General features: G+C 45.8%; 1 protein-coding gene across 2 annotated transcripts in view; it reads right to left on the minus strand.

Annotated features, from left to right (window-relative positions):
- The window catches only part of SPC24 (SPC24 component of NDC80 kinetochore complex), an 80234-nt gene that overhangs the window by 41850 nt on the left and 13649 nt on the right, over positions 1–24735 (minus strand). Inside the window, exon 2 of one of the 2 annotated variants that reach the window (XM_056570555.1) lies at positions 23583–23665. The exons of the other annotated variant lie outside the window; for it this stretch is intronic. Within the exon in view, the coding sequence (XP_056426530.1) occupies positions 23583–23633 (51 nt within the window). The 5' untranslated portion in view covers positions 23634–23665. The remainder of the gene's footprint in view (positions 1–23582; positions 23666–24735) is intronic. 2 annotated transcript variants of the gene reach the window in all.

The raw sequence follows: 24735 nt of genomic DNA on the forward strand, positions 1-24735 counted from the left end.
CTCTCATTACCGTAATCCCCAAGGAGGGTAGGGACCCTAATCTGTGTTCCAGCTACCGCCCCATCTCGTTACTTAATGTAGATACTAAACTGTTTGCCAAATTGATAGCAGATCGCCTTGCAGATGTCCTGGGACCCCTGATTCACCCCATTCAATCCGGTTTTATACGCTCACGCCAAGCACGAGACAATACGATCCGTACTTTCTCCATTATACACCGAGCCATAGCCCGGCGTTTTCCGCTCATGCTCCTCTCATTAGACGCTGAGAAGGCGTTCGATCGGGTGGGTTGGGGGTTCCTGGAGGCCTCCCTGAGACAAATTGGTTTAGGCCCCTCCATGTTGGGATGGATTTTGGCCCTCTATCAAGACCCGAGTGCACAGGTACGGGTCAATGGCTCCCTATCCTCCCCGTTCCCTATCCGTAATGGTACGAGGCAGGGGTGTCCGCTCTCTCCCATCCTGTACGTTTTATGTATGGAGCACCTCTTAAACACTCTCTGTAGTAACCCGTCTATCAGCGGGCTCCGGGTGGGGGAGGACGAATACCTCTGTTCTACTACTCTACATCTCCTCTCCGGTTACCTCTCTGCTAGCGGTCGTACACACTCTCCAGCTATACTCCTACTTTAGTAATCACAAGATCAAAATGACAAAGAGTGTAGCTATGAACGTTTCCCTCTCCACATCTGAAGTCACGCATGTGAGGAGTGCTCACCCCTTTAAATGGTCCTCTGGTTCTATAAAGTACCTGGGAGTTCTTGTCCCGGTGGACTTACATGATAGCTTCTCCCTTAATTTCCAACCCCTACTTGCCACGATTGACAAAGACCTCTCTAACTGGTCGAAAGGTACTTTCTCATGGCTTGGAAGAGCCAACATACTTAAAATGAATGTTCTCCCTCGCCTCCTTTACCTCTTCCAAGCCATTCCCATTGTGCTCCCCACAACTTTTTTCAAAAAGATTGAGGGCCTTATTCGATCGTTTATACGGGCGGGCCGGCCGGCCATCGAGAATTTCCAAAACGGTACTCACTAGGAGGAAGCAAGCAGGCGGCCTGGCAGTCCCTGATTGCAAGGCATATTACATAGCGGCCACACTGACTAGATTCTTGGACTTTCTCCATGGCCCCTCTTCTAAGAGATGGGTGTCAGTGGAGACGGAGGGATGATGCGTGAATATAGTGTCGGCCCCTTGGCTACCTACTGGTACCCTGCCTTCTGCCACACAAAGCTCGCTACCCTGGGTTACATACGAGATGCTGGCTTTCTTTAGGCGTTATTTTTCAAAGACACGATTGCTGACCCCAGACGGCCCACTGACCCGGTCGTGGGTAACCCCCCACGATTCCCTCCGGGCCTCTTGAGGACATCTTTCTTAGGTGTCTCGGAACCTCCTTCGCTGCCCATACGGACCTTCCTGGTAGGTACACTGCTCAAGCCATTTGAAGACTTGGTCCCCACACACCTGCGATCCCCGGCTGTCTACCCGAATTACCTTCAACTCAAACATTTCATCTCCTCAGAGAGTAGCACGCTACAACTAGCTAGACCGCTTACACCCTTTGAACAGTTGTGCACCTCCTCCTCTCAGCCTGCAAGAGCCGTGTCCCAGATATACGGGCTCCTTATGGATGTCTCCGCGCAGACCCCTCCGTCCTTCGTGGCGGCCTGGGAGGAGGAACTGCAGACCTCTTTTGCCCCAAGTGACTGGTCGGCGGCCTCCTCCCTATGTCATAAATTGTCTATCTCCTGCAGAGCCCAGGAGACCAACTATAAGCTTATATCATGCTGGTATAGGGTACCGGTGACCCTGCATAGGATGTTTCCCTCGACTTCTGATCTCTGCTGGAGATGTGGCTCTGACCGTGGGACAATGACGCACATATATGGTGGTCCTGCTCTTCACTTGCCCAGTTCTGGGAAACGGTAGTTTCCCGTATAGAACACATCTCTGGGGTGAAATACCCCAATGACCCTTAAGTCTTACTCTTGACCGTCCTACCGTTGTCCAGAAAAACACCTTCGAAAAGATTGGCCCACTTCTTCCTCATGGCGGCTCGTACTGTAATACCGAGGAAGTGGAAAACGACTCCGCCACCCACCCTGACAGATTGGTATAGAGAAATCTTATTTCTCTGCCGTATGGAGGAACTGATGGCAGACTCCTCGGGTCGCACCGAGAAATTTGTTACTGTTTGGAGTCCCTGGTTGGCATTTCTCGAAACCCCCCTATATAGGGAAGGATAATCCTGCCATATTGTCCCGCACACTTAGGCCCTTATCCCTCATGTACACAGACGACTTGTGGTTGGTTGGAGGGGGCTACGGAGGCTGGCGCGGGCGGAGGGCGGCCTCTGGAGAACAGATCGGTGTTATGCCCCTTCCCCTCCTTTTGCCCTTCATTTCTTTCCACATCTCCCTACCTTATACCCTTTTCCCTTCTATCGCCCTATACAAGGGCTCTCTTTCCCTCCCTACTGACTATGTTATTGCATACCTTATTTTCTGTGTTTTTGTTAATGGCTGTCAATCCACTCGCACTCACCCGCACTGAGCTGTGGGAAGTTACTTGGCAGCGGACTGGGCGTTTTTGTTGTCTGCCTGGACATATGTGTCTATAGGTCGCCCTTTTTTCTCTGATGTGTATTTCCAGGTGAACACACGCAACTCCATGTCTTTGTATCACTTCTTTATGACCTACTGTTTATACTCTAGAAATGTCATATGTCCTTTTGTTTCTGGTTTTGACAGTTTAATAAAACATTTGGTTGAATAATAAAAAAAAGTTTTATATAAGCAAATATGGTATCAATAAAAAGTACAGATCACGGCGCAAAAAATTAGCCCTCATACCGCTGCTTATACGGAAAAATTAAAAGTTATGGGTCTTCAAAATAGGGGGATTTTAAACGTACTTATTTGGTTAAAAAGTTTGTGATTTTTTTTTAAGCGCAACAGTAATAGAAAAGTATGTTATCATGGGTATCATTTTAATCGTATTGACCCAAAGAATAAATAACACGTAATTTTTACCGTAAATTGTACGGCTTGAAAACGAAACCTTCCAAAATTAGCAAAATTGCGGTTTTCTGTTTAATTTCCCCGCACAAATAGTATTTTTATTGGTTGCGCCATACATTTTATGGTAAAGTGAGTGATGGCATTACAATGGACAACTGGTTGCGCAAAAAACAAGCCCTCATACTAGTCTGTGGATGAAAATATGAAAGAGTTATGATTTTTTTGAAGGCGAGGAGGAAAAATCGAAAACGTAAAAATAAAATTGCCTGCGTCCTTAAGGCCCAAATGGGCTGCGTCCTTAAGGGGATAAAGTGGTCTCTAACTGTAGCCCTCCAGATGTTGCAAAACTACAACTCCCAGCATGCCCAGACAGCTGTTTGGGCATGCTGGAATATGTAGTTTTGCAACAGCTGGAGGGCTACAGTTAGAGACCATTATACAGTGATCTCTAAACTGTATCCCTCCAGATCTTGCAAAACTACAACTCCTAGCATGCCCATACAGCTGTTTGCTGTCTGGGCATGCTGGGATTTGTAGTTTTGCAACAGCTGGAGGACCACAGTTTGGAGATCACTTTGCAGTGTTCTCTAAAACTGTAGCCCTCCAGATGTTGCAAAACTGCAAACCCCAGCATGCCCAAACAGCTGTCTCGCAATGCTGGGAGTTGTAGTTGCGTACCTCCAGCTATTGCATAACTGCATCTCCCAGCATGGCCTTCAGCGATCAGTACCTGCTGAGAGTTGTAGTTTTGCAACAGCTGAAGGCACACTGGTTGGAAAATACTGAGTTAGGTAACAGAACCTAACTGAAGGTTTTCCAACCAGTGTGCCTCCAGATGTACCAAAAGTACAACTCCCAGCATACACGGTCTGTCAGTACATGCTGGGAGTTGTAGTTTTGAAACAGCTGGAGGTTTGTCCCACCATGTGAACGTACAGGGTACATTCACTCGGGCAGGTTTACAGTAAGTTTCCTGCTTCAAGTATGAGCTGCGGCAAATTTTTCGCCGCAGCGCAAACTCCTAGCGGGAAACTCACCATAACACGCTAGTGCGAATGTACCTTAAAAACACTACACTACACTAACACATAATAAAGGGTAAAACACTACATATACACCCCTTACACTGTCCCCCCCAATAAAAAATAAAAACGTATTGTATGGCAGTGTTTCCAAAACGGAGCCTCCAGCTGTTGCAAAACAACAACTCCCAGCATTTCTGGACAGCCACTGACTGTCCAGGTATGCTGGGAATTTAGCAACAGCTGGAGGCACCCTGTTTGGGAATCACTGGTGTAGAATACCCCTATGTCCACGCCTATGCAATCCCTAATTTAGTCCTCAAATGCGCATGGAGCTCTCTCACTTCGGAGACCTGTGGTATTTCAAGGAAACAGTTTAGGGCCAAATATGGGGTATTTCCGTACTTGGAAGAAATTGTACTACAAATTTTGGGGGGGCTTTTTCTCCTTTTACCCCTTATGAAAAGGAAAAGTTGGGGGCTACACCAGCTTGTTAGTGTAAAAAAAAAAAAATTTTACACTAACATGCTAGTGTTGCCCCATACTTTTTATTTTCACAAGCGTTAAAAGGAAAAAAAGACCCCCAACCTTTGTAACGCAATTTCTCCTGAGTACGGAAATACCCCATTTGTGGGGGTAAAATGCTCTGCGGGCGCACAACAAGGCTCAGGAGTGAGAGTGCACCATGTACATTTAAGGCCTAAATTGGTGATTTGCACAGGGGTGGCTGATTTTACAGCGGTTCTGACATAAACGCAAAAAAAAAAATACCCACATGTGACCCCATTTTGGAAACTACACCCCTCACGTAATGTAATATGGGGTATAGTGAGCATTTACGCCCCACAGTTGTCTGACAGGTTTTTGGAACAGTGGTCCGTGAAAATGAAAAACTAGCATTTTAGTGAGAAAAAAAAAAATTACACATCCAACTTTAACGAAAAGTCGTGAAACACCTGTGGGGTGTTAAGGCTCACTGGACCCCTTGTTACGTGCCTTGAGGGGTGTAGTTTCCAAAATAGTATGCCATGTGTTTTTTTGGTTTTTTTTTTGTTTTTTTTTTTTGCTGTTCTGGCACCATCGAGGCTTCCTAAATGTGACATGCCCCCCAAAAACCATTTCAGAAAAACTCACTCTCCAAAATCCCACTGTCGCTCCTTCCCTTCTGAGCCCTCTACTGCGCCCGCCGAACACTTGACATAAACAAATGAGGTATTTTCTTACTCGGGAGAAACTGGGTTACATATTTTAGGAAAATTTCTCTCCTTTTACCCCTTGTAAAAATTATATAACTGGGTCTACAAGAACATGCCAGTGTAAAAAATGAAGATTTTGAATTTTCTCCTTCAATTTGCTGCTATTGCTGTGAAACACCTAAAGGGTTAACAAACCTTTTGAATGTCATTTTGAATACTTTGAGGGGTGCAGTTTTTATAATGGGGTCATCTGTGGGGTATTTCTAATATGAAGGCTCTTCAAATCCACTTCCAAACTGAACTGGTCCCTGAAAAATTTCGATTTTGAAAATTTTGAGAAAAATTGGAAAATTGCTGCTATACTTTGAATCCCTCTGATGTCTTCCAAAAATAAACACATGTCAACTTTATGATGGAAACATAAAGTAGACATATTGTATATGTGAATCAATATATAATTTATTTGGAATATTCATTTTCCTTATAAGCAGAGAGCTTCAAAGTTTAAAATTTTTTGGAATTTTTCACCAATACATGATGCAAGTATTGACAAAATTTTACCACTAACATAAAGTAGAATATGTCACAAAAAACAATCTCGGAATCAGAATGAAAGTTAAAAGCATCCCAGAGTTATTAATGCTTAAAGTGACAGTGGTCAGATGTGCAAAAAATGGCCGGGTCGTTAAGGGGTTAAAGTTCGGAATTTTTTTTAAGGGTGTTAGGAGTAGTTAGGGAATATAATCTGAGTTAGTTTAGAAAATATGGTTTAATGACAGGTACTCTTTAAAGTATCTGGTGTCTGTAAATCCTGTCTCTGTGCCTGGTCGCAGAAGGATCAGACGTTGTTCTACTTCGGACTTGTATGACTTCTGCCTGTCCTGAAGATGGTCATGGCACTCTATACCATGACCTGAGTGGGGTTGACTCACTGGGAGATGCAGTTTTACCTTATTTGTTCTCCAGGCTGTCATCTGACATATTGTTCTTGCTGCTCAGAACACTGGATGAAGCTCTTGTCACTGAAACCTGAACATTATGCATAATCTGAGGAGGTGACTGTGGAGCAGATTTTTGAAGGACTGTACCAGGTATTTGAGTCCCATACTCCATCAGAGGTACATCTCCACTGTATGAAAGGTGACAGATGCCAGGTGAGACCCTGAGAGTGTATGCTGTAGCCCTACAGAATTACCTAGAGACTTTCCAGAAGTTAGATGGTATAACTCCCGAGCAGGGTAACAAAGTGTTAATGGACAGAGAATGTTGGCAGTCCAAAATCCCAACATGTCATTTCCTGATTTCAAGAGACTGGCTATACAAGTAATTGAGTTTGGACTGAGTTTGAAGAAGTTTGAACCCCCCTTGCATCTGCTCAGGAATTATTAGGGGCGATGGCCAGGCCTATACCATCACCCTCACCTGTCCCGACCCAGTACAGCCTACTCTGCCAGTCACCACGGCCTCAAAATTACAAAGTGATAGGCAGGACATTGACCAACTGACTAAAGCTGTTAAGGAGCTTGCCGCCTGGTCTGCTCCACCTGACCCGTCCTTGCCTAGGAAACCTGCCCCTGCTCCTGCTCCCCGCAACCCCGGTTACCGTAATCCTCCACCCAAGAGATATTCAGGGACTCAGAGACCTTTCTGCACTTACTGTAACAAGCCTGGCCATTGGAAAATGCAGTGCTGGGATTTAAACGGATTCACTTTGAGGTCAAGGACCGGTACTCAGGAAAACAGTCATCAGGTCCAAACCCAGAACTACCTAAATCAGGACTCTCACTTTGTCACCTCCTGCCCCCTTATAACGGTTGTCGTATAAGTTGTACCTTTTAGAAGCCTTAATAGATACGGGGTCACAAGTGTCTACCATATCTAAACGTGTTTTCTACCAGCATTGTGATGCTAGTTTATTGTGTGTGCCCGAGGATGTTAATTTAGGAGTAGTTACAGGTAATGGGAAACCAGTCCCCAGACATGAATACTGGAAGCCAACCATTCAATTGGGTGAACATGTACTTAAGGGGCAGGGCAGATAAGGGGTCTGCTGAATTTATATTGGGAATGAACATTATGAGAAATTGTTTTACTGAGATTCTAGATGCCTTGTATGCCTCTCTTCCCAATATGCCCCCTTCAAACCAGCAGGCTGTGCAGCACCACCTGAAAGTCCTACAAGCGGAACAGAAGTTTGCCAACAAGTAAGGCGAGATCTGCAGAGTACGAATCCAAGACATCAGATCCGTGACCCTGCAACCCAACACTGAGACCATAATCTGGTGCCGTGCACATCCCGGAATCAAGAATCAGGATTATCAGGCCCTGCTGGAACAAATACAGCTAGAAGATCATCTGTTAGTCCGAGCTGCGAGAAGTCTCGTCACAGTCTCAAACGGAGTACCAGTACGGTTAGTGAACCTGTCTGATTCTGCTACTGTCTTACCCAAATACACTCCAGTAGCCCAGCTATAATCGTCAACATCGCCAAGAGGTATCATGAAGCTTTCAGTAAGCACCCAACAGATTTCGGAAAAACTTTGATGATCCATCACCGTATCCTCACAGGCGACAGTCTGCCTATCAAAGAGAAGCACCATCCGTTCGCGTCTGGCATGTTTCAGACTGTCAAGAAGATGCTAGCCGACATGAAGGAGGCGGATGTGATTCAAGAAAGTCAGAGTCCCTGGGCGGCGCCACTCGTCCTAGTTAAAAAGAAGGTAAAGGTTTTACTGGATTGGAATGCTGAGTGACATTGAGAAATGGTGCAGTGAATGCTCTGTTTGTAACGTCACCAAGAATGTGTGCAAGGATGCAAGAGCACCCCTCCATTCCATCCAGAGTGACGTACCCAACCAGTTGGTCGCGTTAGACCATGTGAAATTGTCGTCAACCCGATCCAGGTATACCTGTGCTCTCACCATGGTGGACCACTTCTCCAAATGGGTTGTTGTTGTCCCCTTCAAAGACCTCACAGCCAAGACAGCGGCCCAGATGTTCTACTCTAAGTGGGTGCAAACCCTTGGATGTCCCGAGTCTGTCTTAACTGACCATGGAACTGCCTTTGAGGCGCAGCTCTTTCAAGAACTCTATCAATTCCACGACTGCAAAAAACTCACAACTCAATGAATGGCCTCAGTTACTACCTGAGCTGCTGGAGATTTACAACAATACCGTGCACTGTTCCACTGGATATACCCCTTTCTACTTGATGATGGGACGACACGGGCAACTACCTAAAGATCGGACGTTCAGGTTGCAAGCCCCGATCAACAATTCTCCTCAAGCATCCCATGAGTAGGTTTCTGATCACCAAGGGTGGATTCAAGAGGCCAAAGAGTTCATCAGTAAAAAGATGGGCGAGGCCCAACAAAGGCAACAGGACGACAACAACCGTCATGCCACAGCCAAGCCACTGCAGGTGGGCGACAAAGTCTGGTTAAGAAAATTCCCCAGAACAGGCAAGTTGGATTCCATCTGGGAGACGGAACCCTACACTGTGACTTCTACCGGCCCTTCCCTACCCCGAGTCCAATGTTTATGAAATCAAGAAGCCTGGGTTTGAGCCACAGGTCGTCCACAGAAACCGTATCAAAATCTGTGTAAAAGAAGATCTCCCAGCGGCTCCACCACCACCTCCTACATGTACCAGACCAGTCTGTGAATATGTTCCTGGCGAAGGGATACATCCCTCTATGGATTTCCCTATGTTCTCACCCACTCAACCCCCATATATCTGTCACCATCCGGCTCCTGCCTTGTTCCCAATGGCTCCAGTTTATGTGCCAACTCCAAGGGCTCCGGAAGTAATCCCTGCAACTTCAGTCTATGTTCCGGTTCCCACCATACCAGCAGTCTATATCCAGCTGGCCAGGGACTCAGTGCAAGATCAAGTCCAAATTCCAGTGCCTACTGGAGAAGTACCTATGGAGCTTCTAGATGTCCCTCCAGTTCCTGACCCCTCAAGAGGTGGTGCTGCGCAGGTCCCAGCGGTCTACACAAGGTCAACTGCCTGCTAGATACCGAGAATAAAGCACTAATATGTAAAATAGTCATTAGTATCATGTATTAGTATGTCAGAATTGTCTAGTCTTATTAGAGAGTAATGTAAATATTGCATTTAACGTACAGAAGATAGTCATGTACAATATTCAGTTAGGACTGTAGTCTTGTCATCAGAGTATATTGAGTCCATAGTCCATAGCTGTCACGATTCGGCTGGCAGGAGGTGGGTCCTCTGTGCCAGAGAGGGATTGGCGTGGACCGTGCTAGTGGACCGGTTCTAAGTTACTACTGGTATTCACCAGAGCCCGCCGCAAAGCGGGATGGTCTTGCAGCGGCGGTAGTAACCAGGTCGTATCCACTAGCAACGGCTCAACCTCTCTGACTGCTGAAGATAGGCGCGGTACAAGGGAGTAGACAAGAGCAAGGTCGGACGTAGCAGAAGGTCGGGGCAGGCAGCAAGGATCGTAGTCAGGGGCAACGGCAGGAGGTCTGGAACACAGGCTAGGAACACACAAGGAAACGCTTTCACTGGCACAATGGCAACAAGATCCGGCGAGGGAGTGCAGGGGAAGTGAGGTATACATAGGGAGTGCACAGGTGAACACACTAATTAGACCAACTGCGCCAATCAGTGGCGCAGTGGCCCTTTAAATCGCAGAGACCCGGCGCGCGCGCGCCCTAGGGAGCGGGGCCGCGCGCGCCGGGACAGGACCGACGGAGAGCGAGTCAGGTACGGGAGCCGGGGTGCGCATCGCGAGCGGGCGCCACCCGCATCGCGAATCGCATCCCGGCTGGGGGCGGTATCGCAGCGCACCCGGTCAGTAGATCTGACCGGGGCGCTGCAGTAGCGAGGATGTTGCGAGCGCTCCGGGGAGGAGCGGGGACCCGGAGCGCTCGGCGTAACAGTACCCCACCCCTTGGGTCTCCCCCTCTTCTTGGAGCCTGAGAACCTGAGGACCAGACTTTTGTCTAGGATGTTGTCCTCAGGTTCCCAGGATCTCTCTTCAGGACCACAGCCCTCCCAATCAACAAAAAAAAATGTTTTCCCTCTGACCGTCTTGGAGGCCAGTATCTCCTTCACGGAGAAGATGTCAGAAGAACCGGAAACAGGAGTGGGAGAAACAAGTTTGGGAGAGAAACGGTTGATGATGAGTGGTTTAAGGAGAGAGACATGAAAGGCATTGGGAATACGAAGAGAAGGAGGAAGAAGAAGTTTGTAAGAGACAGGATTAATTTGGCACAAGATTTTGAAAGGACCCAGATAGCGTGGTCCCAGTTTGTAACTGGGGACACGGAAGCGGACATATTTAGCGGAGAGCCATACCTTGTCTCCGGGAGCAAAAATGGGGGAAGCTCTTCTTTTCTTATCGGCAAACTTTTTCATGCGAGATGAAGCCTGTAAAAGAGAATTTTGGGTCTCTTTCCATATGGTGGAAAGATCACGAGTCACTTCATCCACAGCGGGCAAACCAGAGGGCAAGGGAGTAGGGAGGGGGGGAAGAGGGTGACGGCCGTACACCACGAAAAATGGGGATTTAGCAGAAGATTCAGAGACTCTGAAGTTGTACGAGAATTCGGCCCATGGTAGAAGATCTGCCCAGTCATCCTGGCGGGAGGAAACAAAATGCCGTAAATAGTCACCCAGGACCTGGTTAATTCTTTCTACTTGCCCATTGGATTGAGGATGATAAGCAGAAGAGAAGTTTAATTTAATCTTGAGTTGTTTACAGAGAGCCCTCCAGAATTTTGACACGAATTGGACGCCTCTATCCGAGACGATCTGCGTGGGCAAACCGTGAAGACGAAAAATGTGTACAAAAAATTGTTTTGCCAACTGAGGCGCTGAAGGAAGACCAGGAAGAGGAATAAAATGTGCCATCTTGGAAAATCGATCAACGACCACCCAAACAACAGTGTTGCCACGGGATGGGGGTAAGTCTGTAATAAAGTCCATACCAATCAGAGCCCAAGGCTGTTCGGGGACAGGCAGAGGATGAAGGAGACCAGCAGGCTTCTGGCGAGGAGTCTTATCCCGGGCACAGACAGTACAGGCCCGCACAAAATCAACAACATCCGTCTCCAGAGTCGGCCACCAATAGAAACGAGAGATGAGTTGCAAGGACTTTTTGATGCCCGCATGGCCTGCGAGGTGGGAGGAGTGACCCCATTTGAGAATCCCGAGACGTTGGCGTGGAGAAACGAAGGTCTTCCCTGGAGGAGTTTGCCTGATGGAGACTGGAGAAGTGGAGATCAGACAGTCAGGAGGAATGATGTGTTGCGGAGAGACCTCTACTTCCGAGACATCCGAGGAACGAGAGAGAGCATCGGCCCTAATGTTCTTGTCGGCAGGGCGAAAATGAATTTCAAAGTTAAAACGGGCAAAGAACAACGACCACCTGGCCTGGCGAGGATTCAGCCGTTGGGCAGACTGGAGATAGGAGAGATTCTTGTGATCGGTGTAAATGATAACTGGAAATTTTGATCCCTCCAGCAGATGCCTCCATTCCTCAAGTGCCAATTTAATGGCCAGTAGTTCTCGATCCCCGATGGAGTAGTTCCTCTCCGCCGGAGAGAAGGTCCTAGAAAAAAAACCACAAGTAACAGCATGCCCGGAAGAATTTTTTTGTAGAAGGACCGCTCCAGCTCCCACTGAGGAGGCATCAACCTCCAATAGGAAGGGTTTAGATGGGTCAGGTCTGGAGAGCACGGGAGCAGAAGAAAAGGCAGACTTGAGCCGTTTAAATGCGTCTTCCGCTTGGGGAGACCAGGACTTAGGATTGGCATTCTTCTTGGTTAAAGCCACGATAGGAGCCACAATAGTGGAAAAATGTGGAATAAATTGTCTGTAATAATTGGCGAACCCCAAAAAACGTTGGATAGCACGGAGTCCGGAGGGGCGTGGCCAATCTAAGACGGCAGAGAGTTTATCTGGGTCCATTTGTAGTCCTTGGCCAGAGACCAAGTATCCTAGGAAAGGAAGAGATTGACATTCAAACAGACATTTCTCCATTTTGGCATAAAGTTGATTGTCTCGAAGTTTCTGAAGAACCATGCGGACATGCTGGCGATGTTCTTCTAAGTTGGCAGAAAAAATCAGAATATCGTCCAGATACACAACAACACAGGAATATAAGAGATCACGAAAAATTTCATTAACAAAGTCTTGGAAGACGGCAGGGGCGTTGCACAGGCCAAAGGGCATGACTAGATACTCAAAGTGTCCATCTCTGGTGTTAAATGCAGTTTTCCATTCGTCCCCCTCCCTGATGCGGATGAGATTATAAGCACCTCTTAAGTCCAGTTTGGTAAAGATGTGGGCACCTTGAAGGCGATCAAAGAGTTCTGAGATAAGAGGTAGAGGGTAGCGGTTCTTTACCGTGATTTTATTAAGTCCGCAGTAATCAATGCAAGGACGTAGGGAGCCATCTTTTTTGGACACAAAAAAAAATCCAGCTCCGGCAGGAGAGGAGGATTTGCGAATAAACCCCTTTTTTAAATTTTCCTGGATGTATTCAGACATAGCAAGAGTCTCTGGGGCGGACAGAGGATAAATTCTGCCCCGGGGTGGAGTAGTGCCCGGGAGGAGGTCAATAGGACAGTCATAAGGCCTGTGAGGAGGTAAAGTCTCAGCTTGTTTTTTGCAAAATACGTCAGCATACTCCATATAAGCCTTAGGGAGACCGGTTACAGGGGGACCCACAGGGTCACGGCAGGGAGTACTGGGCACCTGTTTAAGACAGTCCTTGAAACAAGAAGTACCCCAGCTCTTGATCTCTCCTGTGGACCAATCAAGGGTTGGGGAATGGCGTTGAAGCCACGGTAGTCCAAGGAGAATTTCGGAAGTGCAATTGGAGAGGACCAAAAACTCAATTTTTTCGTGATGAGGTCCGATGCACATTAGGAGGGGCTCCGTGCGGTAACGCACGGTACAGTCCAATCTTTCATTGTTAACACAATTGATGTAGAGGGGTCTGGCGAGACTGGTCACCGGGATGTTGAACCTGTTGATGAGAGAGGCCAAAATAAAATTTCCTGCAGATCCGGAATCCAAGAAGGCCATAGCAGAGAAGGAGAAGGTAGAGGAAGATATCCGCACAGGCACAGTAAGGCGTGGAGAAGCAGAGTTGACATCAAGAACTGTCTCACCTTTGTGCGGAGTCAGCGTACGTCTTTCCAGGCGGGGAGGACGGATAGGACAATCCTTCAGGAAGTGTTCGGTACCGGCACAGTACAGGCAAAGATTCTCCATGCGGCGTCGTGTCCTCTCTTGAGGTGTCAAGCGAGACCGGTCAACTTGCATAGCCTCCACGGCGGGAGGCACAGGAACGGATTGCAGAGGACCAGAGGAGAGAGGAGCCGGGGAGAAAAAACGCCTCGTGCGAACAAAGTCCATATCCTGGCGGAGCTCCTGACGCCTTTCGGAAAAACGCATGTCAATGCGAGTGGCTAGATGAATGAGTTCATGCAGGTTAGCAGGAATTTCTCGTGCGGCCAGAACATCTTTAATGTTGCTGGATAGGCCTTTTTTAAAGGTCGCGCAGAGGGCCTCATTATTCCAGGATAATTCGGAAGCAAGAGTACGGAATTGGATGGCGTACTCGCCAACGGAAGAATTACCCTGGACCAGGTTCAGCAGGGCAGTCTCAGCAGAAGAGGCTCGGGCAGGTTCCTCAAAGACACTTCGAATTTCCGAGAAGAAGGAGTGTACGGAGGCAGTGACGGGGTCATTGCGGTCCCAGAGCGGTGTGGCCCATGACAGAGCTTTCCCAGACAGAAGGCTGACTACGAAAGCCACCTTAGACCTTTCAGTAGGAAACTGGTCCGACATCATCTCCAAGTGCAGGGAACATTGCGAAAGAAAGCCACGGCAAAACTTAGAGTCCCCATCAAATTTATCCGGCAAGGATAGTCGTAGGCCGGAAGCGGCCACTCGCTGCGGAGGAGGTGCAGGAGCTGGCGGAGGAGATGATTGCTGAAGCTGTGGTAGTAGCTGCTGTAGCATCACGGTCAGTTGAGACAGCTGGTGGCCTTGTTGCGCTATCTGTTGCGACTGCTGGGCGACCACCGTGGTGAGGTCGGCGACAACTGGCAGTGGAACTTCAGCGGGATCCATGGCCGGATCTACTGTCACGATTCGGCTGGCAGGAGGTGGATCCTCTGTGCCAGAGAGGGATTGGCGTGGACCGTGCTAGTGGACCGGTTCTAAGTTACTACTGGTATTCACCAGAGCCCGCCGCAAAGCGGGATGGTCTTGCAGCGGCGGTAGTAACCAGGTCGTATCCACTAGCAACGGCTCAACCTCTCTGACTGCTGAAGATAGGCGCGGTACAAGGGAGTAGACAAGAGCAAGGTCGGACGTAGCAGAAGGTCGGGGCAGGCAGCAAGGATCGTAGTCAGGGGCAACGGCAGGAGGTCTGGAACACAGGCTAGGAACACACAAGGAAACGCTTTCACTGGCACAATGGCAACAAGATCTGGCGAGGGAGTGCAGGGGAAGTGAGGTATACATAGGGAGTGCACAGGTGAACACACTAATTAGACCAACTGCGCCAATCAGTGGCGCAGTGGCCCTTTAAATCGCAGAGACCCGGCGCGCCCTAGGGAGCGGGGCCGCGCGCGCCGGGACAGGACCGACGGAGAGTGAGTCAGGTACGGGAGCCGGGGTGCGCATCGCGAGCGGGCGCCACCCGCATCGCGAATCGCATCCCGGCTGGGGGCGGTATCGCAGCGCACCCGGTCAGTAGATCTGACCGGGGCGCTGCAGTAGCGAGGATGTTGCGAGCGCTCCGGGGAGGAGCGGGGACCCGGAGCGCTCGGCGTAACAATAGCTATCAAATGTAAAGTGTCTAATGCCTACAGTTTTCCTGTCCACCATGCACAAGGTTCTCTTGTGGTCAGAGATATCACCTGAAAGTGTAAGTAGCACATAAAAGTGGCAGAGTTATTGTGTACATATATCTTGTTGTCATGTATTGTAAAAAAGTAAATATAACTTCTATTTAATTGTTACGGGGAGAAGTAGCATATGCCGATGGGCCCCGTTAGCACAGGCATCAGGGTAGAGAGCCTCGATCCACTTCAATTCTCATCAAAACTCTGGTTGTGTACCCCTTTGCACATGAGCTGCCCGATCCACTTCCATTCTCATCAAAACTCTGGTTGAGTACCCCTTTGCACATGAGCATGTAAGGATGTTTATCAGCCCTGTGCAGGACATTTGTAAAATGCCCCAGGAACTGTTTACCCTCGTTTCAGGCCAGTGGCCTTGTCTTTCATCTATCTTCAAGGACTATACGCCGAGGACGGCTTCATTTAAGAGGGGGAGTTTGTGGTAGCCCAGTACAGTACACTGTTGGTCCTATCAGGTGGACTCAGTCTGAATTCCCTGGCCTCCACACTCCTCAGGGCTCTCATCATTCCTTCTATAATATAAAGAGTAAATGTATTATACTCATGTTAATGTGCCTTTAAATGTTGTTACTAAGCCTTGTGTAAACAAGGAAGGTGCCAGTGACCAGGTGGCTTGTAGGGGACCTATGGGAGTCCTCCACATTGCTTCCATATATACTAGAGAGGAGCTAGCCTATTCAGTTGAGTTCTATGCATGCTGAGGAGCAGTTAAGTCAAGACCTGAGAGTGTCTGGTGTCCTGAGGGAGACCAAGGCCTAACCACACAGCCACATTTCCACCAAAAGGGGAGAAGTCTAGTCAGCATAGTCAATTCTGTCAAGTCTAAAGTCAGCGTGGGACTACATAATTGAGTCCAAGTCCACTTCAAGTCTCAGCAAGCCTGCAAGTCTCCTAAAGTCACTAATCATCTCCTTGGGCCTAAACTAAGCTGTAAAGACTATAACATCTGTCTGTCTCAGTAAAGCTGCCGTTGTTCCGTAACCTTGCATCGGAGTGAATATTTTCCCCACACCTGGCCCAGGAACCGGCAGCCATACATCGGGTGGTGTAGAGGATAACAACGCCTTGGTGTCACAAATACCAAGGGTTAATAACATGTGCCCTTCATCAAACCCTGACCACACCCTTAACAATATAAATTGGGATAATGTCATTAAAAACAAGAATACTGACACTAAATGGGAGACTTTTAAAAATATTTCAATTTTTCACTGTAAGAGGTATATACCTTATGGGAATAAAAGGAACAGGAATAGGAGAAAACAAATGTGAATGAATAAAAATGTTAAGGGGGCAATAAATGACAAAAATAAAGCATTTAAACTACTAAAACAGGACAGCAGTGAAGAAGCATTAAAAAGCTATCGAGAAAAATTTAGAATATGTAAAAAACAGATAAAAGTCACAAAAGTAGAGACAGATTCATTGCCAAAGAGAGTAAAACTAAGCCCAAAATATTCTTTAACTATATAAATAGCATAAAGGTTAAAAATGAAAGTGTAGGCCCTTCAAAAAATGATGAGGAAGAAAATATAGACGGGGATCAGGAAAAAAGCTAATATATTAAACACTTTCTTCTCCATTGTATTATAGTGGAAAATGAAATGCCAGGTAAAATACAGCAAGATGAGGTAAACTCCCCCGTACAGGTCAACTGTCTTGGTGGTATAATATATTAGTGGTATGACACGTTGCTACTCAATTTTGGTAACAAACAGTTGCTAATTAGCTGTGGCACAGGTTGAGCGTTTCCTTTGTTTCAAGAAGGATTCTGCTCCCGGTGGTCTATATATATTTATTTTAATGGTGTTGGAATTAAACACATTTTTGTGTGATTTTTAATGATCCAAATAAAAGTTACTTTTTAGGCACTACCCTGAACACTCCTACATTTTTATTCTTTTGATATATCTGAATGCTGGGTGGAATTGCGCTAAAGCGCGGTCTGACGTGGGACCTAACATATCTACGTTTAAGTGATTACACCTGTCTAACCTAGGAAGAAGTACAGTGCCGCCTACAAAAAATCTAAATAGACAAACCACCAGGTCCAGATGGCATTCACCCCCGTGTCCTAACTGAATTAAGTAATGTAATAGACAGACCCCTATTTTTAATATTCAAGGATTCTACAGTGACAGGTTCTGTTCCCCAGGACTGGTGCATAGCAAATTTGGTGCCAAAAAGAGGTCAAAAGGTGACCCCGAGAATTATAGAACTGTTAGTTTAAAGTGTACCTCTCATCAAAAAAACTTTTGATATATTATAGATTAATGTATGCAGAATAACTTTACAATTGAATGTTATTAAAAAATATGCTTCTTTCTATTTAATTTTCCACTTTGAAGAAATGACCACTAGGGGTCTCCCTACCAGTCCTGGCACCAAGCATTTCAGACTCATGCTGGAGTCCTAAACACTACGAGCTGCCAGTCTGCTTTGTTCACAAAGGAGAACACTCAGAGCTGCCAGCCTGCTTTGTTCACAGCCTGTTTGGCTGTGAACAAAGCAGGCTGGTAGCTCTGAGTGTTTAGGACTCCAACATGAGTCAGAAATGCTTGCTGACAGGACTGATCGGGAAAAATACAATAGAAAGAAGCATATTTTTCATTAACATGCTATTGGAAAGTTATTCAACATTCATTAATCTAAAATATATCAAAAGTTTATTTGATGAGAGGTACCCTTTAACCTCCATTGTATGTAAATTATTTGAGGGTTTTCTAAAAGATACTATTTTGGAGTTTCTTGATAAAAATAAATTTATGACCCCATATCAGCATGGATTTATGAGGGATCGGTCCTGTCAAACTAACCTGATCAGCTTTTATTAAGAGGTGAGCTCCAGACTGGACCAGGGGAGATCGCTCGATGTTGTATATCTTAATTTTTTTTTTATATGGTGCCACATAAAAGGTTAGTGTCAAAGATGTGAACGATTGGGCTGGGAGAGAATGTGTGCAAGTGGGTGAGTACCTGGCTAAGTGATAGGAAACAGAGGGTGATTATTAATGGTACTTATTCTGATTGGGTGACTGTTACTAGTAGGATACCCCAGGGGTCCTATTCTATTTAATATATTCATTAATGACCTTGTAGAGGGGTTGAATAGTAAAGTAACAATCTTTGCAGTTGATACTAAACTCTGTAAAGTGGTTAACACAATAGAGGACTGTGCACTGTTACAAATGGATCTGGATAGGTTGGAGGTTTGGGCTGGGAAGTGGCAGATGATGTTCAAATGTAAGGTAATGCACATGGGGAAGAAAAATCCAGGCTGGGATTATGTATTAAATGGGAGAACACTTGGGACAACTGACATGGAAAAGGACTTAGGAGTCTTAGTTAACAGTAAATTTAGCTGTAGTGACCAGTGTCGGGCAGCTGCTGCCAAGGCTAATAAAATCATGGGGTGCATCAATAGGGGCATAGATGCCCACGACAAGGAAATAATTCTACCGCTGTACAAATCACTAGTCAGACCACACATAGAATACTGTGTACAGTACTGGGCACCAGTGTACAAGAAAGATATAGTGGAGCTGGAGAGGATTCAAAGAGGGGCGACCAGAGTAATACAGGGAATGGGAGGACTACAGTACCCAGAAAGATTATCAGAATTAGGGTTATTTGGTTTAGAAAAACGAAGGCTTAGGGGCGACCTAACAACTATGTATAAATATATCAGGGGGTCGTACAGAGATCTCTCCCATGATCTTTTTATACCCAGGACTGTATCTATAACAAGGGGGCATCCTCTACGTCTAGAGGAAAGAAGGTTTCTACACCAGCACAGACTACAGACTAGGGTTCTTTACTGTAAGAGCAGTGAGACTGTGGAACTCTCTGCCAGAGAAGGTGGTCATGGTGAACTCAGTAAAAGAGTTCAAAAGGTGCCTGGATGCATTTTATGAGAGTAATAACATTACAGGTTATGGATTCTAGATTTATAGGGAGAGAAGGTTGATCCAGGTATGTATTCTGATTGGAGTCAGGAAGGAATTTTTACCTGTAAGATGAGGATTTTTTGCCTTCCTCAGTAGGGACTCATTAGTGAAATAGGTTGAAATTGATGGACTCTGGCCTTTTTGTCAACCTTATGAACTAGGTTACTATGTTATGTGGTGCTTATATAGAACCACCACATTCAGTTTGCAGCCCTGGCTTCTTAAACTACTTATCATGTAATAAAGTTGAACACACTGCAGCTCTTCACATATAAAATAAATATGACTCTTTTAGGCCAGTGTTTCCCAATCTTCTGTTGGAAAACTTCAGGTGTCTGAACGTGCTGGGAGTTGCAGTTTTGCATAAGTTGGAGGCACACTGGTTGGAAAAAACTGCTTAAGGGTACGATAAGACGAGCGGATTTACAGTGCGTATTTTGCTGCAGATCCACCACTGAAGGACCCTCTGTATTTTGCCTTTACATGTGCCTGCTCGGAGCGTCAATACGCCGCTACGAGCAGACACACTGCCATGTGCGAGTCGCCATGCGCATGCGCAATATACTCTCACATCGCGGCAGCTCTCGGCCTAGCTCATAGAGCAGGGGGAGCGGCCGCGATGTGTGCGAGTACACCACACGTGCGGCGACTTGCACATCACTTCAGTGTGTCTGCACATAGCGGCATATTGCCGCTCCGAGCAGGCACATGTACAGGCAGCATACAGAGGTCTTTCAGCGGCGGATCCGCAGCGAAATACGCGCTGTAAATCCACTCGTCTGAACGTACCCTTAGGCTAAGTTTCCACTTGGTTTCTTTCTGGCAGTTTTTGGAAAACTGCCCCTGCAGTTTTTGAGCCAAAGTCAGAAGTGGATCCATAAGGGAGAAGATGTGTAAGTCCTTCCTTTATATGTCCTATTCCTTTTGATTACATTTCTGACTTTGGCTCAAAAACTGCAGTGGCAGTTTTCCAAAAACTGCCAGAAAAAAAAACAACTAGTGGAAACTTAGCCTTAGGCTTTGTTCACATCACTTTGGGTGTTCTGTCATAGGTATACAATGGTAGGAGTCCTGTATCCACTGATATGATTTATAAAAACCTGTCCAGAGGAAAAGTTGCCGAGTTGCCCATAGCAACCAATCAGATTGCTTCTTTCATTTTTGAAAAGGCTTCTGAAAATTAAAAGAAGCGATCTGATTGGTTGCTATGGGAAACGCAGAAACTTTTCCACTGGACAGGCTTTGATAAATCTCCACTCCATGTGTTTTTTTGTGGTTGTTTTTTTTTTTTTGTTGGGTGCCGCCACTATTTTCTAACCTGTACAGCAAAAAAACAAAGGACACTTTAGATACATTTTCTATATATAGCAGGAACTTTCCTGGTGTATACACAAAATGTAGATCTCTGTTGTGATATGCTGGCGCCTTATTCACACAAACGTGCAACACTGCAAACTACTTGGAGTCTTTCTCACACCCTGGAAATATTCTATGGAGCTTGAAAGGTTGCATGCTTGTGTTTTTAATGTAGGAGGAGACTTTGAGCACCTAGAGGAAATGTAACAAATACTGTGCAGATTGTCGCACTGTTTAACCCCTTTCATCAAAACGCTGTCTGTAAGCTGAGTTCACTTAATACCAGCTTACCCGTGGCTAATGCCAGACATCACCGATCAGACGGATGTCCGGAATTAACCCTTTAGACACCACAATTAATGTTGATCGTGGTGTCTAAAAGTGCCAAAATCTGTTGCCAGTAGCTGAACGGGACCATTGTGGGGAAATCACGATGTCCCGATCAGCTGTAAGGATGGAGGGAAGTCTCTTACCTGCTTCCCTGGCTTCCGATTGGGTCTCCTATACTGCAGCCAGCCATTGCAGGCTGTAGCAATGGAGCAGCGATAACACTGATCAATGCTCTTCTATGGAGCAGCATTAATCAGTGTATGCGATCTGAAGTTTGCAGGTAATCGTCTTCTATGGGGACTAAAAATTTATGACAAAAGTGTAAAAAAAAGTTAATAAGTATGAATTAACCCCTTCAATAATAATAAGTTTGAATCATCCCCCTTTTAATATTTTTTAAATAAAATTAAGTAAACAAAAATAAATATAAACATATGTGGCATCGCCACTTGCGTAAATGTGCGTAATGTTAATAAAACCACACGGTCTATGGCGTAAACATAAAAAAATACCAAAGTCCAGGGACCCAGCTGTCGGACCACCACCAATGTGCATGTTATCCCCCCTACTTTCATCAGATGGATATACCCCTTTAAACTCATATCTACAATGAATGATACAATGTCATATATCAACCATAGGCTGGAATGGTATCTGTTAAATGGCTATGCTTTTATAGGACCCTGTCTGCTACACTCTTCCACACTTCATTTTTTATTTATTTATTGATAATATCATATACTGTCCACATAAAGGCCAAAAGGGTACTCTCTTGGCCTCTGTCTGACTAATGTAAACCTTCAAAGATGTTTAGCATTCACATTATGCATTTCTGTCTTTTGTATCTATAAAAACTCGACACTAAAATATACAAACACCAGACGCAGTAGGCATCCACTACCAAGACAATATATTTTTCCCTGTAGAGGATACAGGAAATCACATAACATTCAAGTGGTGTGTGTGTGGAGTCTTTAACCCCTTAAGGACCAAGGACGTACCGGTACGTCCTTGGTCCTGCTCTTCTGATATAACGCGGGGTTACACAGTAACCCCGCGTCATATCATGGCGGGCCCGGCGTCATAGTGAAGCCGGGACCCGCCTCTAATAGCGCGCAGCGCCGATCGTGGCGCCGCGCGCTATTAACCCTTTAGCCGCGCGCTCAAAGCTGAGCCGCGCGGCTATAAGTGAAAGTGAAAGTTCCCGGCTAGCTCAGTCGGGCTGTTCGGGATAGCCGCGGCTAATCGCGGCATCCCGAACAGCTGACAGGACAGCGGGAGGGCCCCTTCCTGCCTCCTCGCTGTCCGATCGCCGAATGACTGCTCAGTGCCTGAGATCCAGGCATGAGCAGTCATGCGGCAGAATCGTTGATCACTGGTTTCTTATGAGAAACCAGTGATCAACATAGAAGATCAGTGTGTGCAGTGTTATAGGTCCCTATGGGACCTATAACACTGCAAAAAAAAGTGAAAAAAAAAAGTGAATAAAGATCATTTAACTCCTCCCCTATTAAAAGTTTGAATCACTCCCCTTTTCCAATAAAAAAAAAAACACAGTGTAAATAAAAATAAACATATGTGGTATCACCACGTGCGGAAATGTCCGAATTATAAAAATATATAATTAATTAAACCGCTCGGTCAATGGCGTGCGCGCAAAAAAATTCCAAAGTCCAAAATAGTGCATTTTTGGTCACTTTTTATATCATTTAAAAAAGAATAAAAAGTGATCAATAAGTCCTATCAATGCAAAAATGGTACCGTTAAAAACTTCAGATCACGGCGCAAAAAATGAGCGCTCATACCGCCCCATACACGGAAAAATAAAAAAGTTATCGGGGTCAGAAGATGACAATTTTAAACTTATTAATTTTCCTGCATGTAGTTATGATTTTTTCCAGAAGTCCGACAAAATCAAACCTATATAAGTAGGGTATCATTTTAATTGTATGGACCTACATAATACATATCAGGTGTCATTTTTACCGAAAAATGTACTACGTAGAAACGGAAGCCCCCAAAAGTTACAAAACAGCGTTTTTTTTTCAATTTTGTCGCACAATGATTTTTTTTCCCGCTTCACCATAGATTTTTGGGCAAAATGACTGACGTCATTACAAAGTAGAATTGGTGGCGCAAAAAATAAGCCATCATATGGATTTTTAGGTGTAAATTTGAAAGAGTTATGATTTTTTAAAGGCAAGGAGCAAAAAACGAAAATGCAAAAACGGAAAAACCTCCGGTCCTTAAGGGGTTAAAGCCATACAGGGGCCATACAGTGCTGCCCGGTAAAAATATGCAAAGTGACCCTACTTCTGAAGGATAAAAGGAGGTAACAAGTTAAGAGTCTTGAAACATGACTGGGGATTTTAAGATAAATCAGAATCTCCTCCAAAAGGAAAAGGTACTGATCTGTCCTTTGGATAGGGAATTTTTTTTGCACAATAGTACTCCTTTAACTGCATTTAATTAGATATGTGCTTTAGAGCAAGCCCCATGGACATAGACAACAATGGACAGGAGCTGTCCCAATTACATGAATAGAAAATGTTTCTGGACATGCTCTGTGACCTTTTGCAGAGGTCTTCCACAAGGCGGGGGAGGCATCACCTATTGTGAAGATCCTGTTTTATCTATATGCTGGTGTCAGCTTTCACTGTAATGGTGTGATGATAAGGAGGACAGAAATACAGAACAGGAAGTTTCAGCTTAGTTTTAGGTCTGGTGAAACTGCAAGATTTTAGGATTAATAGATACTATAGATTGTAAAATGGAAAATAAGAAAAAAATCACCTGCATGAGTGCTACCAAGATCTCTTCCTTCTGGGGGGAGCTACGTTGCATAGCCTTATGCTGGTCATGGATATAGAGAAATTCTGCAGATATGATAATATATGATGATCACTATATTTCAGAACCAATTATTTTCAGTACCACAGTTGTATAAGTAAATTTTATTAGGGCTAAAACTGGAAAACAAATCGATTGGTTTGCCACCAGTCCCAGGTCCTCCTTTTCTTTCAGTTTTGCACTGTGATGTGCATGTGACATCACATAACACCACCATATTGACTGACAGGTTCTAGTCTACGGCCAAGGAAACATTTAAAGGGAATTCAGCAGATCTCATCTCGAGTGAAGCAAAACTCATAAATGCTCAATAACAGCAGCCATAGCTTTTATAAACTTTTGATACTGTAAGCCAAGGGCCAACCTACCAGTGTTCCACACTTCCTACTACCTGTGAGATGTCAGGTCATGGTGTCATTGTGGAAATGTGTTGTCCTGACCTTGCTTATGTATGGTGTGAAGTGTAAGGTGTTTGCGTGCAGCTGTATTGTGTACCTGGGGCTTTGTCCTTAGAACACCTCTGCAGTAATTATATCAGGATGTGACAGACCAGGAGGCACAGACACTCCTTAGAGATACAACATATACAGTATGAATGATGGCCGAGTCTGAACTATACTTGATGCAGTCTTATATCCCTCACAGGCAATTTTCTTGCCTGTGAGGGATATAAAAAAAAAAAGTGACCCATGTCAACGTCATTTTGGGGGAATTTATTATAGACCGATGTATGTTGATCTAAAGATTTTACTTGGATTAAGGTGCCCCAAATGTATCAAGAGTCATAGTCCATCATTGATCATCCATGTACCAAGATTTCTGTAACGCCGAGCACTCAGGGTCCCTCTCCTCCTCCGGAGCGCTTGCGGCGTTCATCTCTTTCCTGCAGCGCCCCGGTCAGACTCGCTCTGATTCCCCCGGCGGGGATACGATCCACGCGGCGGGACGTGCCCGCCCGCGGGTCGCATCCTGTTCTGTTTACCTGCCCGTCCTCTGTCTGCTCAACCCCGACGCGCGCGGTCCCGCTCTCTAGGGCGCGCGCCGGGTCTCTCAGATTTAAAGGGCCAGTGCACCATTAATTGGTGCCTGGCCCAAT

Source organism: Hyla sarda, chromosome 4 (genome assembly GCF_029499605.1).
Source record: "Hyla sarda isolate aHylSar1 chromosome 4, aHylSar1.hap1, whole genome shotgun sequence".
Classification (NCBI taxonomy): Eukaryota; Metazoa; Chordata; class Amphibia; order Anura; family Hylidae; genus Hyla; species Hyla sarda.